Genomic DNA, 17,089 nt, shown 5'->3' with positions numbered 1-17,089 from the left:
TATGAATCTACTTCCTCTGTTTACCTTACCCAACACTTTCTTAACAATAGGGATTTCAAGAGGCACCAGATTGGTTCCTGTACAAGTCGGCTTTGGTCACAACTCTTGCAATTTCTAAAGTGGCAACACAACACAAATGTTTCCAAAAAAAAAACACCATTGAGTTACACTTTTAGCAAAGTGACAGATACAGATAATTTTTTCTGTGAAAAGTGCTGTGAAAACTCACAGTTATTCCTTATTTTCCTTTTCTAAAAGGTGCACTGTTATACCAAAGCTCACTATTAATTGCTGTTTTCAATGCTGTTGCAGAGGTGGTTACTCAAGTTTATGATTAACCTGGAAGTTGTGAAACAAACTGAGGAGTTTCTTCATAGGGCAATCATCAACTGTAAATGAACCAATGTGTAAAGATCTAACCTTACTTGGTGCCCTCACCTAAAGCAGTAACACTCTCAACAAGACATGTAATGAAAACAGGATAATACACTTTATAGCTTAAAGAGGTCACATTATGCCCTTTTTGGGGTTCGTATATTCAATCTACTAAAGTATGTTCACAATAGCTAAAGTTTGAAAAAAGTGTCTGTTTTCATGTACTGCCGCTCCATGTACCGAATCACTTCGGAGTCTCTCTCTAAGGCTCTGAAGTGCCCACGTTCAGAGTCCCCGCATGTGCCAAGTCTGATCTGATTGGTCGGCCTGCCGGCTTTGCCGTAATTGGTCAGTCGCTCAGCAAGGTTCTCGGAAATGTCACGCCCCTTTTACCATATTGGGAATGCAGCCGCTTTGGCTCCGAGGAGAGCAAAAACATTATTACCTTAGCACTACTGTGCTACCACAGGCTACGGCATATCGTGGGCGTGCTACAAAAGTTATTGGGCGTGCAACATGAGCTGCTGGGCTTGCCACAACGAGCCAATGGGCATAGATCAGTGATCTCACACTGACAAGACATCACACTGGCAATTTTTTTTCGAGGGGGGCTAGAACCGAGCGTTACATGCGGCTAATGCTACAGCTAACAGGAGGACGTAGGAGAAGCCGCGTTTCCGCGGACTTTGAATTTTTGCACATAGATGTGCCTAAACATGCACAGGACACTTGGAAAACACACTAAAGAGCATATAAAACCAGAAAAAGCATAATATGACCCCTTTAACTCCTAGTTATTCTGTATTAAGCTTACAGCACTGGGAACAAAGCACTGCTGGCTACAACCCATGGAGCGTACCTTAATCAAATCAGGCACAATTTGTGACCTTAGCAGCACTGTGTACATAACTTTGTTTGCAGTAACGTTGAACTTGATACTCGACTCTAAGAGGGAAATCAAAGGTATTTTTGTGAGAAAAGAAACAAGTTATGTTTGCCCATTTAAAAAATGTCATGTCACCAGGGGCTACACATTTGTTTAGGATCCAGTAATCACACTGAATGCACTTCGGCTAAGGAAGCAGCTTGTGCAGGAAACACATGGGTTGGGTATCAGGATATTTTATTCGCATATTTTAAAATGATTTTTTTTTTGTTTTCCTGTGCTCGATAATTGTGACTTCATATCTACAACATATCTTACAAAAAAACAGCAAACATGACCCAAGATCAGCCAAAAGAAGAAAAAAAATAAGACAATGTACTTGTTGTCTGAAAATGCAATGAGTCTGAAAGGTTAAAGCTAGAACTCTGTGTCCCTCTAACTGAACCGGCTAATAAAGATTTATTAATTGGAAAATAAGCCATGTCTTGTTCCATCCTAACTGAAAGAAGATAACCAGTGGCGAGATGCTGTTGCAATGTCTGTATTGATTCAGTTTCATACTAACTGTCTCACCTCTGTGAGGGAGTAGGATACCTAACTAATTAGCTAATAATATTAACATTTAGTTTTTAAGACCCCTAGTATTTTTTCAGCAGCAAGTCGGAGTGGGTTGATGTGAGAACGCAGCAGGATATTATCTGAAGAATTCACCTAGGGCCAGCTGGAGAGGGTGGTGACGTATATAACCTGTGACTGGAGTCAGTGCGTAGACTGTATGCATGCGACCGCTACGATCTACATATGTAATTAAATTGCTGCATTATGTTTTCTGTTCGCCAGTGTGTTCTTCTCCACGCCACACTGTTGATATTTTGATTCCGTCAAACTACATGTAACATAATGATACAGGCAATTATTCTCATTATAGCTTTGTATAGTGGACTCTGTTGCCTTGTCCACTACTTCCACATCTCCTGCTGTGAGGTGCATATGTGAACAGCCAGGTCGGGAGAATATTGGGAGCAGTCCTCCTGAAATGATCTAGATATTTTCAGGAGTGCATGAGAAAATGGCTTTAGATTTACAATACAAATCCAATTGGCACCCAAGAATTGTGTTCAAATTTAATTGGGTTAAAGGCGTATCAACTCAGTCCTAAAAGGGCTAAGATTAAGGAATATCAATACACTTATAGTCTAAATGAGGTAACAGATTTGATAATTATTCTCATTTAATATAAATCTCCAGTTTAAATTTGATATAAGATATTCATTACTTCATCACAAACTAAGTCTAAGATGAAAAACTCAAATTTTCTATCCGTGAAGGCAACAGAATCAAAATCCCAAACTACCACTTAACCATCATCCACGGCGAAGAGCTTAATCTGCATATGTGACAAATTGAAAGCTGAAAAATCTATTGCCAAAGTAGTTATAATGGTTCATCCGATTGATTTAGGATGATTACTACAAAATCATACAATCATACTACTTCAAATTGAGTAAAACCCCTGAGTTGTTCTAATGTTGTTCCAGGTAGAATTGCAAATATCGTTCAACTAGTTGTCAACAATTATCGACTCAATCAACAACTACACTGATGATCAATAAATCAGTGAGTAATTTTTTTTTTTTAAAGAAAAAAAGTCCAGATTTTTTGGCTATTTGTAACAACTCTATAACACTAAACTGAATATTTTTGTGTTGGCAACAAATCAAGAAATCTGTGAATATCACCTTGAGCTTGAGGACACACCGATTGACATTATCGGTTTCATCATTTTCTGACACAATTAAATTGAGTAAACCAGAGAAATTAATGATAGTTCATGGCCTTAACCTTAGTTTAGGGGAAATGTTTAACTCTTGTTGGGGATAAGTTGTTGTCAAGCTGTTACTGAAGCTCCTTGACAGCAAAAAAAGTAAGACTTACTGACCATGGGATTCTCCATTAGGACTACATCTTCACTTGGACATCTGTCTTGAATAAGTAATTGGTAGAAAGTTTGCCCTTATAATAGTGTATCTAATACTCCCTTTAGATGTAAACACAGCAATGCCCCAAACTTAGGCCTTTGCAGGGACCCATTTGAGAATAAAAAAAAAGCATGTCTGGTTGTATTTCGCTATGGATGTTACTTACAGATAGTAGGTGAAAGCACTGAGCCCGGTTGGGACGCTGGTCAGTCCTCTCCCGGAGCAGTCTGCACCCCCATCTTCATCGCAGCTGCATGAGGGTACACACACCGTCGACTGCCCTTGACCGGTGGCACCAGGGCGAAGGAAACACCACAAACACATCCAAAACAAGTCAACACGCATTTTCCTTCTCTTCGGTTCAGGTGAAAGCGATAAAAAACGAGCCGGTGAAGGAGGAGGAGGAGGAGGAAAGGAGAGGAGGGGGGGGGGGGGGCCTTGTTTTGCGGTTGAACCTATTCCGGACGTCGACTTCTCATGTGGTCGGTTGAGGCATGAAGAGATTGCGCCTATCCGTCGCTTTTCGTAATAACAACTTAATGTTCATTCACGCAACGGACACCAAAAATATCAATGCTAACGCACGGCTAATGTCAAAACACTTAACATTATCTTCCAAGACGAGCGGATAAGCTCACCGTGAAACATTTCTCAGCCCTCCTCTGTGTCGTATTAGTCCATGAAAATAAAGTAGCAGGTCTGGCGGCGACAGGAGAAGTAGCCTACCTTGCGGTTTTTTGCGTTTTCGGTGTCCCATTAAATAACCACGTACACAAAAACGGTGCCTGTGTGTTAATGCGTCGCTTACCGACTGATACCGAGACGGCTAAGTCTTGAGTTAGAAGTACGCTCTGGTTTGTTTCCTACAACAGGATATCACCCTCAGTTTTCAGCCATTCCTCACGTTCCCCTCCTCTCTCTCTCTCTCTCTCTCTCTCTCTCCCTCTCCCTCTCTCTCTGCTCCTGACATCAACAGCATGCTGCTTGTAGCTCGGCAGGCACCCTACCGGACAACCTGCGGCACTGGGCCCGGCCTGTGCAACACTTAACAAACCTGCACCACAACGTCAGAGAGAGCCAACTTCTGCCACTCACCAGAGAGTGACTTACAAAAACCAGTCATGTGAAAGTGTTGACACAAGTATGGAGGACCAGTACGGATAATCATTATCTAACTCCATATAAAATAACTAGGTTTTAATTGCTATGTTGGAGTTTAGCTGCGTGAAGTGGGTTTTAAGTTCAAATCTGACACATTGTAGACTATGCCAGAGGGTTCCCAAACTTTTTGAAATAAGGGTGCAAGAGTCTGGGGATCCCCACTGCCCCATGTAAGGTATATAGTGTAGCGCCACGCAAGTGCACAAGAATGCATTCAATTGTCTCTATCACTTAATAAAGACACTCAGGTAATTCATGCCTCTATCTTTGTTTGGGGAAAAAAAACATTTTTATTACTTTTTTTAGAAGGTATCTCATGACCCCCCCCCCCCCCCCCCCTTGTTTTGCGGTGGTGTAAATATTGACATTGGAAATCCATGAATCCTTTACCCTTTATAGTCTCTTATGATCGCAACTTAATAGGCCTTTTTTTTACTGACATACTGACACTGACTCATGACATGAGGTTAAATGTTCATGAACCTGGTGCTTTTAGGGTATGGTATTCCAGCCCTGTTCATACAGGTTCACATACACTTTAATCAACTTTCAATTAAATGTGTCAGAGCATGAAATATTCATCTTCTTGGGTAAAGTCACAATAGAAAATGCGATTAGTTGTTGTGAGTGCTGAATTGGGAATTATTAGCATGTTGTAAGCAGCACTTTAGTATAAAATGCGAAATATTTAATAAAAGTACTTAAGTCGTTTTGGTAACACAATATCTAAAGAGTCTAAATGTGTTGGGTGGGTGATGAAAGAAGATTATAGGATGTCATTACTGCTATATCTGTCTCCTCTATAGGCCTACAATATAGTCTTTTTTCAGTTTTTGTAAGTAAAAGGGAACACAAACACATAATTCAAAACATCAATAAAAACAAAAAGGACAGGTTAGGGTCGGTATGTATGTGTTGTTATAATTTTTTTTAAAGTGGAAATACCTTAGTGCAATACAAGTCCTTTTACAGCACCTCTGACCTGTATCATTCAACTGTTTACTTGTCTGATATGGTGGATTATAGTTTGAGTGGATATTGAAAAAGAAGATTCTGAATATAGAGTTCAGCGGAGATACATCTAGTATGAATGTAGATTCCCTACATGCTGTATGAAAAATAAAATAATAAAATACTACTTGTGAATAGTTGTAAAGCACATTTCACATTAGCATCAATTAACAGTAATTTATTCCTAATATTCACAATTAAAACATGTTTTTGTTATGACGATGACAAAAGTTCACAGAATTTGTTTCACCTTTAGAAAGGCGATTATGGTAAAGGGTAAACTAGATTGAGGAATGCAAAGAATAACAAAACACTTTCTGCCACAAGAGGACTCTGTATGTGTATGTGTTGTTTTTAGGGTTACACATTACCTCCTCGTCTGTTTAACCCACAATTGGCAGGAAGAGCTGAATAAATTAACAGCCACAGTCAAAGACCAGCAGTGTGGTGCAGTGTAATCTGTTCACATGTGTTTAGAGTTCAGTGTTTGTCTTCTTTAATCAGGGGTCAACTCACCATAAGCTTGCTGTAAACAAGTAATCAGGTAGCCAATAGCAGTGCAAGCTACTAGTGCATTTTTACTACTTTGTGAGTCAGGCAATTTTGAAATATTCTGTATGTCCATGTACAACTTTCCATCTATAGTACGACAATCACAGAGACTATTTGTACTCGTCAAAGTAGCATAAAGATGACTTAATCAGACGACTAGGCTAATCACTGTCTATGCTGATGTTACGCTTAGTGATCATATTAAATCATACCCTTGAATCTACGCTACTGTGATTGGCTGAATATGAAGGAGACATCTGATTGGCTACAGACAATTCCCTGTTAAAATAATGCATTTGTGAATCAAACCACGGCAGGTGAGTCTCAAAGATCACACACACAAATGAGTGAGGTTGACACATGACAAACAGTTTGTAAATGCAGATTGAACAGTTCATATTTAATGTAACAAGATCCAAATGTGTTTTTGATGCAAACTGAATATACTTTTAAATATGCAGTATGTGTATATCATATACCTGTGGATTTCTCTAAAACAATAAATATGTGTGTGAATCAGAAATACGTTTGTAAACCTTATTCTTTTATTTGTAGATTCTTTTTTACATATACAATGATAAATATTTGTGTGTGCATTGAAAAATATTTTTGTGAATAGAGTCCTTTATATATGAATCGCATAATTCATCTGTGAATTTGTGCATTCATGAATATTGAGACTGATCTAACTCCATAGGGTCCGTCCTGGAGAGAGTAAATCCTTACTGAGCCCATTGTTGAAATGTTTAGCTTTACAACAGAAATAAAAATGTTTTCAGCCTGGAGTAAAAGAAAACAAACAAGCTTTAATGACTCATCTTCCAACTCATGATATAATGGATATCATTTTTTTAATTAAACAAATAAAAGACTAAAGTTATGCATAGTTAAGGTCATTACAGATGGGCAAGCTGTCTAATCAATCTTTAAATAATTATTTGGGGGAGGTGAAATATGTAGCTAGTAACTAATTTGCAAGTATAGCATATTGTTGTCGGCGCTGACTTATATTCATAGCCTTTTTGATTCTGTAATTATAACTTGAGTTATATAACCCTCGTCTTCTACTTTTTGTATAATGATACCTCAGTATTACGAGGCGCCATAGTACACAATAGCATATTGAAAAGTGACGATAAGTTCTTAACTGTAACTTTAAAGGTCACATATTATACTAGTTTTTAACAAGTTAAAATAATTCTCAGAGGTACCCAAAACATGTCTTCGAAGTTTCTTGCTTAAGATCCACTCTGATCCTGTATATTATCTTGCATATAAACCTCTTTATTTCAGCCCTGCTCAGAACAGGCTGTTTCTGTGTCTGTAGCTTTAAATGAGAGTTAGCTGTGTCTGACCACGCCCTTCCCTGTAAGGGGATGGGCCTCAGGCTTTCTTGCACCATGCCCTATTGTTTACAGTGGAAAAGCAGACGCTGATGGCAGAACAAACATCTAGCTGTGAAAGTGTCACCAACTGGGGGAGGGGTGACTGCCCTTTGTGATGTCATGAAGGGAAAATCTCCAAACGGCCTCTTTCAGCACACATTGTATGAAAAGTGGAGCAGGCAAAAGACGGAGAGGATGGACTTTTCTCTTTACTGGGGGGTTTAATGATAGGACACATATTAGGGTTAGAAAGCCATGGTGACTTGTATTTTGCATAATGTGTGACCTTTAACTGGCAAGCAAATTATAGCAAACTCACTTGTTTGCAGATACTTTTGTAAAGATTTCATCATGTTTGATGGTTCTTTCACATTGCCTGCCTTAATAGTGTGTACCAGACAGCCAGCTAGTCAGGAAGACTTTATTCTGCATGCTGCTTTTATTGTTCATTCCCATACTTTGCTTCATGCACACCTCCAAACATGCTCACTCATTTTCCTGGTTATCTCATCATCTGGTTAGACATCGTCAATCATCCTATCTCTCTGCAGAGGTCAAGCGCTAACAATTCTCTGACAATAATTAAATATCACAAATAAATATTTAATAATAAAATACATATAAATCAAGAAAAATAAACCAAAAGTGGCTCATTGAAAATAACTTTACTGTATTTAATTGTGAGCGAACAATGCGTTTTGCCTGTAGATTCCTCAGGTTAGCCAAGCACCCAAATATAAATCGCTCTTTAGGTGGCTTGTGTTAAAATTGACGAGGCTCATATTTTCAACATTTTTGGCTCAGCACAGCCACAAAGAGCCCAGCAAATGAGCGAACCAACAGGATTGATAGAGTGAAATGTTTTGCACATGAGCAGCATGATGAGCAGTGTGAAGGCTCCAGTCTTTTAACATGCATGCGAATAGTAATTATTAAGTCCTTTGAGCGACACTCACTGCTCAAGCAGGCACTGTGAATCCGCAGTAAGTGCTACATGCAAGGGTTAAGAAACTACACTGTTAGCAAAGAAAGAAAATGTGTTATACGTCAACAAAATACTTAAACTTTTGCAGTAATTAATGTCCAAAATTCTTCTTCTTTTATCCAATGTCTGCCTCTCATCTGCTTTCACATTGTTTTCCCACAAAAATATTTCCACCATGAAAAAACTGCTTTTCTTAAAACACCGCTAAAAAAAGTCCCTCGCCTACAGCACCTGACACTCATAGCATCTCCACCCTTCAAGTTATGAGATAACCAATGGTGCATGGGGGAAAGGTTAGTCAACCAGGCAAGGCACAAGGTGCACAGGGTGTGGTGACTATGTTTGGTATTCCAGTAGCCAGAGGCAGACGGTGCACCTGCAGCACATGAGGAAACTGGGATAGGATTACAGGTCGTGCATTATCAGCGAGGGTTGTTTACAACACTTCATCAATCACTCAAATGAGCCCTTCTCATTCACCTTAGAAGTACTGTTTGCAATATTCCATACACATTTCCATACACAGTGGCTTATCCCAACCAATGCATGTGATGAAAAATTTGTGAAAACACAAAAAGATAAGTAAATGAAATCAGCATATACTTAATTGGTAAAAAATAACAAAAAATGCAGTTACACTGATATGTAGAGCATGTTTTACTGACACTGCACACATCTCCTTTAAAATCCTGGTGCCAGCTGTCCTAACTGCTGTACTATGGATTCAGGGCAGTTCTGCATGTTTTGGGGATTACCTTTCCAACTAACAACATAAACTGAAGACCCTGGAGCAATTTAAATGCTTGTTTTTAAATGAAAATTATTCAAAGTTTACTATCCCCCCCTAAAGATGTAAGCAAGACTAAAAACACCTTAGACCCACAAAGATGAAGTTTATTTCAATGTCTCGTTGAACTGTGGTAAGATGAAAAAGAAGTGAGTGAGTGGTGAAATAGCATGTCATTACTTTGACCGACATTTGGCCTTACTAAATAAGATCAATTATAGTTTGTAAATGAAGTATAAATACATACATAACCTAACCTATAACAGACAAGTTTAGTGGAAACTTTCCTCTTTATTTAAATGACTCCCCTAACACTGATAGAGTCAATCCCGGTCTGTACAATTCTGTGTGTCTGTTTGCATGGATAGAAACATGCACTGAGGGGCAGTGTCTCTTGAAATGATCTCTACACTAGTAATAACCCCCCTGGATGTTTAATAAATATATGTTTAGTTGTCTATAATTGATCAATTTAGTGTCAACAATTTGTGGTATTTTCCTGAATTCCTAAAGTTTTATGTATTTTAGAGGATACACAAACGAACACAAAGTTGAGCGCTTATCCTTTCAATTAATTTCAATTCAAATTCAAATAACTTTATTTATCCGTTAGAAACTTCATTTGTGTAAAAGAGCATCAGTGTGCATACAGCTAGACACAAAAACAACAACAGAAACACACACATGCAAGTGCTTTCATGAGGGCACAAGCATCTTGTGTTTATTTCAAATGGTCTTTATAGGTCTGCTAATGAGACTGAATATGACAAAATACTAAGAACCATTAATTTAATTAATCTACTTAAAGTTTTGAACAGTGAAACTCATTTTGGCACAGTATTTCTACTCAGAAGTACATGTTCAAGGTTCAAATTGAATTGTAGAAGAAATGTCTCTCTCTGTCTTTAAAGTGACAGTAGATGTCATAAAATCTCTGCTCATGCACACCAATATGCCACAAATACACATTTGTGTTTCTAATAGTTTCTCTCTTAGCTCAGCTATGGGTGTAGTCATGTTCTTATGAAGAGAAACACTACCCCACAGTGGTTAGATTTTTCCAGTGCTCCATACAATTCTCCATTCACATTCAATGCTCATGAAATTTACCCCCAAGAAGAGCACGCTCCACTGAAACCGTTTATGTTGAAAGGAAAACTGTATGATAATGAACACGCTTTAGGTATATATTGAATAACACAAATGTGACAGCAGAGTTTGATTAAAGTATGATGGGTAACAAATGTATTCTCTGTGATCTGACGGTACTCTGTCTGTCTTCAAAAAGACAGAAAGAGTAAAATACCAAGAGAGAATAGAATATGTTAATAAGAATAGAATTGAGGACAGAAGTATAAATGAATGGTGGGATGTAATGACGTTTACTAACTAAAGTATTGTAGTGGTCTACTTAGAGGCCTACACTTGTGATGCTTATGGCGCTTATGTTAAATCTCTTTGTATAATAACCATATGCTTCTTTATATTCCTCCTATATGGGACTGGTTGTACTTTTGAATGATTCAGAACTTTTTTTGGACATCTTTTGACACATGTTAAGTATACTATATGAGCTCCACCTCAAACAAGCTGTAACATTTTACATATTAAAGCTCAGTATAACCCAACTTCAGAAAAGTTAGACCAGACTTCTTTTCCCCTCAGCTCTACGGAGATCTTTAGCTTCCTTTAGCCAAACGTTAAGCTGCCCAGCCATCAGCTTTAATGTTTGGATTTATTCCCGTCACTTTAATTTTTCCTTCAGTAGCTTTCATTACTGCCAGGTTGGGTCATCATGAGGTCAGTGAGATGGTTTCTAAAAGAAAAAAAAAAGGGAAAAAACACTGTTATTTATTTATTTAAAACATGGGGTCTGTTAGTTAGAGACGTCTGCTTCAGAGCTACTGTGGATTTTTACCTTTGTAAAATGGAGAGGACAAGAGATTGAGGTCTAAAAGACATTTAATAAAATACAGCCAGTAAGGATTGTTGTATCCACAATAAGTTGACAATGAAAAGGCTCAGTCTATATACAGTTGAAAAAACACTTTTTAATGGTGACCTACCAGACTTAGACCTTTGCCTTGCCCCATCTTCAGGCTAAAGTACACACGTTCAGTCCCACAAGTGTTCTCAATCTAATAGCAAAGCTGACTCAATTTTTCTAGCTCTCCAATGATAGTGCTAATGGCCACAGTTATTACGGTTTGAATGGACGCGATGCATCATACACATATCATTTCCTGTATTTGCTTCAATATGACTCATACTGCTCTGACTTCCTGTTAATGCAGAACACAACTTTGGCTTGCACATTGGCTGATATTCTTCTGCCGAGGTCAGGTTGGACTTTTATGTTCTGAAATTCGTAGCTCCTGTGCATATACTGTGAAAATGTCATGTTATTGTCGCTTTTTTGTTTCCATCTTCTCGGCTGTTCCTTTTTGGCAAGACCTGAGGGACAATTTGATCCTAAGGCTTGAACAGTTATTTGAAAATAAGGGCCAGAGTGACCATAACACCAGATGACGCTATCTCTCTGTCCTCAGAGGAGTGTCAGTGGTCACAATGATCACCTTCTTCCACAGCAGCTTTGGATGTCTGATGTTTGTCACTGCGGGAGAAGTATAAAGCTTCTTTTGTTAGATGACCATAGATGACACAAATAAGGAGCATCTCAGGCAAAAAAAAAAAAAAAAAGAGCGAAGAAAACAGACCAGGCTGTGAAGTGAACGAATGAAAATAAAGTCTTCATTGGAGATTCAAGGTAATGAAGCACTTGTCATTTTGTTCAGACAGTATTGTATAAATAACCTTGGGACATTGCTGTATTTTGGAGCCTGTGAAAGGAGGCTTTGAGGACATGCACAGTTGCAGCCATTCAAGTATAAATGTGTTGTTGTCACTCATGAGTGTCATTTACATCAATTTTACTTCCCCCAACCCAGATCTACAAAATTCACCAAACTCATTCATGGCACTAAAAAGTAACGGGATCGGGCTGTACCGACTTTGCTAGATGAGGCTTGCGGACATGGTGACCTAGAAATGTTAACTATTGAGGCCTAAAGCTAACATTCTCATATTAAAGGTTACTCATGGATATAATTTCTCAGCAGGAATGGAGGACACATTTCTCTAAAGAAGACTTTAAGTCTTAAGGCCTAAAGCTATCACTCTCATTAAAAGGTACCCATGGATATAATGCCTTGTGAGTGAAAAGAGGGCAAATCGTTTCAGTTTTTTTTCAAGATTTTTTTTTTTATATATAAAATAACAGTTTCTAGTAGTTAATGACAACTTTATACGTTAGCGCGAATGTTTTGGTTGTCATTCTTTTAAAGGCTTCGAGTTATCGAACACTGTGTCAAAAATTTCATCCCCAAATTGCCCTTTAAAACCTGGCAGAATGCCTTTCCTGTAATTGCATTCTTTCATGATCAGCCTATGTGGTCCTGTCATTCATCCTTGCGGTCTGTATAAATGCTCTTTGTGACACTTTCCCCCTCAAGCTATATTCTCATATCTGCGCGTGCTGGCATCAATACAGTGCTCACTGTTGTGTCTCATAAGTTGGTGACGATGAATAAGATGGGTCTTCATCAGACAGACTTCTTTTAATGCTTAGATCTGACAACACAGTCCTTTGTGACGCTTACTGTCCATATCCTGACCCTGAAGGCGTTAAAGTTTTTAGTGTAAATCCTGTTTCTTATCATTTTAATTGGTGACATTGGTGGATACATATCAGAAAAAACTATGCGGATAAAATAGTGCTGTATTGTTTGATAGATAAATCATTTTGCTCATTGTATATCAGAAAATTTGGAAAATAGCCGTCACAACAATGAAAAAAAAGACTGTGTGGTCATAAAGTATGCAAATGTGCAGTTCTTTTTGAAAATGTTTTTGTAAAAAAAAAGAAATTCAGTTGTCAATCCAAACAACCAATCAAAATGAACTTATTGTTCTTCATTAACGACATCATGAATCGTGATTTGAGATGCAGTTTCAAGATAAATCTTAAGTCTCAAATATTTCCCTTTCAGCACATTCCCTGAAGTTGATTTCTGTAGTAAAAATATATATATATATCATATAAAGCAAGATTGAAAGAAAATCAGTGGTAATCAAAATGTAAATGAATTTTTTACAACTTTATTTATTTGTCAATATTACATATTTTCACATCACAGTCAGATGAACATTCACTGCAAAAAAATATTGTTGTCATTCCATTGGATTACACATAGCATTGATATAAAGGCAAATATTCTCATTATAACGTTATGTAGCGGACTCTGATGCTTCGGCCACTACTTCCGCGTTGTTCATTTACGTCACGTCTTACCTCAGGAAATCCCCCCCCCCTCTGACAGGGAAAGTCCCCCGCTGTGAGGAGCATATGTGAACGGCTAGGTCGGGAGAATCTCCGGAGAAGTCCTCCTGTAAATATCTACAGTAGATATTGTCTGGAGTGCATATGTGAAAACGGCTATAAAGAACAATATCTAGATATTGGTCCTCTTATTAATAATATAGTATATGTTGAAAATGTAAACCTTTTTAGCCACAAGGAGTGAGTCAGTGTGAATTTCTGCCTAAACAGAGCCAAAACATAAGAATTGAAAACCCAGGGCTGTGAGAGAAACATGGAAACACAAATTAGCACATGTGTGTCCTGTAGCTCCAGGCTGTGTTTTGAAAGCATGCTGTCAGATTAATTTTAAACCTCTCAATCTGAAAGTCCTGCTGATGGCAAGGTTTGGCTTATGCTGCCTGTTCATTGTGGGACTACATTTGCAAATGATGGAGCGCCAGAAGATCATGCTGCTTTGCTTTTGTGTGCCAACAAAGTTTACTGGGTGTACACAATGAAAAGAAACAGTGGTGTAATTTTAACAGTGCAGTATAGAGGATTGGGGAAATAAATTAAATCAACTAATATGAAAATATACATAGTATTAATAGCTGATTTTAAAGACATGTTAAATCAAAAAGGATTTGCATTCAGGTAGTCTTTGTTCAGTCTGTACCCGTTGCTACATTGGGCAAAAACTTCGCTGAACTAGTTTAGCGCTGTGTTCACATGGACTACATTCAAGTTTTTTGCTTTCCTACTGTGTTGGCTATCAAAAACAAATTACATTTTAAAACCAATAACTTTCTTGGGGTATATTATACAACAATAGCCCAGACCCAAACTCTGGTTGTTGCTTTGAGCTAACTGCTAAAATCTGCAAGCTAATCTGCTCACATGGGCAATTCTTACATGCTAATGCTAATAATGCAAAAGGTTTACCACGTTCTCTGTCTCACTTTATTAGTAAATGTATGGATGGATATCCCCTTGAGATTAATCGTCTTGTTTTATCGAGGGGGTCCAACCCAAAACATGCGATACAGGTGACACACACATTTGACAATACAAAGGCTCTCATGCACCCACCCACCAACACATTATTCCCATAATGCCACTATACCTACACAATGTAAAGAGGAACTTTAGATATCCCAAAATACTATGGTAATAATGACAGAGGTCCCAAGCAGAAGCCTCATAGTTAAGGGGGCAGGATATCATAATGAGTTTTTAAAGGTGCATAAAGAGTTGGTTGTTCTGGCAAATTATTCCAGTCAGAAGGAGCTTTGAATTTAAAGGCACGTCTGCCAATTTATGTTTTGGTTTTTGGGACAAGGAAGAAAGGTTTCTGTGTGTGTCTGAGAGAGTATGAGGATGTGTGTGCTGTTAGATATTGTTTTAAGTAGGGGGGATTATTATAATCGTTACATTTAAAGAGGCACTGAACCAGTGTCTTTGTGCATTAAGGGGAAACCACTTCAGAGTTGCAATTATAGAACAATAATGAGTTTGATGGGGAAATCTCAGTATAAGTCTACACAGTTTAGCATGTAAGCACACATGAATTTACAATCTCAAAAAACACAATCCAATACAAACTGGAGGAAATACTTTTTGCATGGATTTGGTTTTCATTTTGGCCTTTTTTTTTAGAGATAGGACAGTGGGTAGTGACAGAAACTGAGTAGAGAGAGAGAGAGAGGGGATTGACATGCAGGTAATGAGCCACAGGTTTGATTCGAACCTGGGCCACCCGCTCAAGAGGACTTAAGCCTATTGTGCACACACACTAACTAGGCTAACGGCACACTGGTTTTTATTAAATTATCATTTTCATGATAAAAAAAAAATATACACACTTTTTTTCAAATGTCACTCTGCTATGACCTCAACACATGTTGCATAAGACAACTCCTTTTTGTCTCTGATATCACCCTATTTCCTTTTCTGTCCTTGCAGAGTTAACCCACTCCCTGGTGAGAGAAAACAAATGATTTTCTATTAGTTCTCAAGATTCAAACGGTGAGTGTGACTCACCATTGGCTTACACAACACAAACCTTCATAGTTCTCTAAGCGCTCCTCTCCTAGCCTCTCTCCTTCTGTCACTCCTCTCCTTCTTTCTTTCTCTCTCCATTTTCTTCACCGTTGCAAAGTCTCAAGGGTAGACTGAATGTCCTCTTCCATTTGGTGTCTATTTTGGTCTCCATGTCAACAAGATGTGAGTCACAACACCCTCCGAAAAACGTGGAAACAATCACTAAAACATATTACTATTAATACAGCAATCAACCAATTCCTGCACTGCTTACCCATTACTGTGCGTCAGACGTGCTCAATCTGAACAGCTGGCGTAATAATGTGGGGATGAATAAAAGTACATGAACATTTGAACAAAGCGTTGAACTGTAGGCATCTTCTTTACAAAGAGCTGTTTAAAGATGCTGACTCCTCTGAGCCTATTTTTACATCATGATGCTGTTAAACCACTTTAAGCAAGCAAAATATAGGATCAAAGATGTGCATGCGTTCTTGAGTGTGTGAATTCCTGGCAGCATTTATGTATAGATTATGTATGGATTACGTATACAGCTGATGCCAGGAAAAGAATCCTGTTCATAACCTGCTATCTATCTATCTATCAATCTCTATCTATCTATCTATCTATCTAGCTATCTATCTATCTATCTATCTATCTATCTATCTATCTATCTATTAAAAATGTCATTGAATTTCCATGGTCATCCAAGAGGCTATGCAGTCTTGATTCAATTCAGTCTGATTAAGAGCATTAGCGCGTGTTTGAAGAGGCTAATTTGACATTATGCATCTGCTAATGAGTAGCCAGTTACTGTATGATAATGTTTCTTTAGACTGAATGAGCTTGGCAGGTCAATTTATTTTTGTCAGCTTGTCTTGGCTTGCATAATGCAATTTCACCTTAATGATAAATACATTATGTTGAAGGTGGCATGGTGGCCCCGCAGTTATCCTTTCCACTTTGTAGTAAGTAATATACTGGGTTCATATCCATGCCGACTGAGGGATTTTCTGTGTGGATCTTTCATGTTGGTGAGTCCTCTGCATGAGGAGACCCATTTAAGGTGTATTCTGTATTATGTCACAGAAGTATAGAGTAGTAAATAAGCTAACAAAGCATAGGCTGTGGTGGGTACGTTTACACAGCATGACAGGAGCAAATCATTGAACTGGATTTACATGCAATAGAAAATTGAAAGGCCATGTTACAGATATAAACGTATAATGAAAATTACAGTTTAAAAGTGTTGCATGTTTTGATACTGTAGTCGTTCTATAATAGTTACATTATACAATATTGTACACGTTTCAATCCAAATATGCAGTGTGCTGTGCAGTGGTGATTGATCCTTTGGGGAAAATGTGCTCGAGGTCAACAAAGATTCATAAACAGGATAATATTTTATGGGAAGACCAAACTACACAACGTATCAGTCTTTTGAGATGATCCCTGTGTTACACAAAAAAATCACAACTCTTTTATACTTCAATAAAAGACTGGGCCAACTATTGTAACGTAAAATAAAAGATGACAGACAACACAGTAAAAAAATAAATAAAACGACA

General features: G+C 38.0%; 1 protein-coding gene across 1 annotated transcript in view; it reads right to left on the bottom strand.

Annotated features, from left to right (window-relative positions):
- Window positions 1-4,184, bottom strand: part of lgr4 (leucine-rich repeat containing G protein-coupled receptor 4) — a 29,607-nt gene extending 25,423 nt beyond the window's left edge. The window contains exon 1 of the mRNA XM_020632510.3: window positions 3,407-4,184. Within this exon, the coding sequence (XP_020488166.3) occupies window positions 3,407-3,585 (179 nt within the window). The 5' untranslated portion in view covers window positions 3,586-4,184. The remainder of the gene's footprint in view (window positions 1-3,406) is intronic.
- Between the last annotated feature and the right edge of the window lie 12,905 nt (window positions 4,185-17,089).

The sequence above is a fragment of the Labrus bergylta genome, chromosome 3, assembly GCF_963930695.1.
Source record: "Labrus bergylta chromosome 3, fLabBer1.1, whole genome shotgun sequence".
Lineage (NCBI taxonomy): Eukaryota > Metazoa > Chordata > Actinopteri > Labriformes > Labridae > Labrus > Labrus bergylta.
This window is presented reverse-complemented; position numbering and strand designations above follow the sequence as displayed.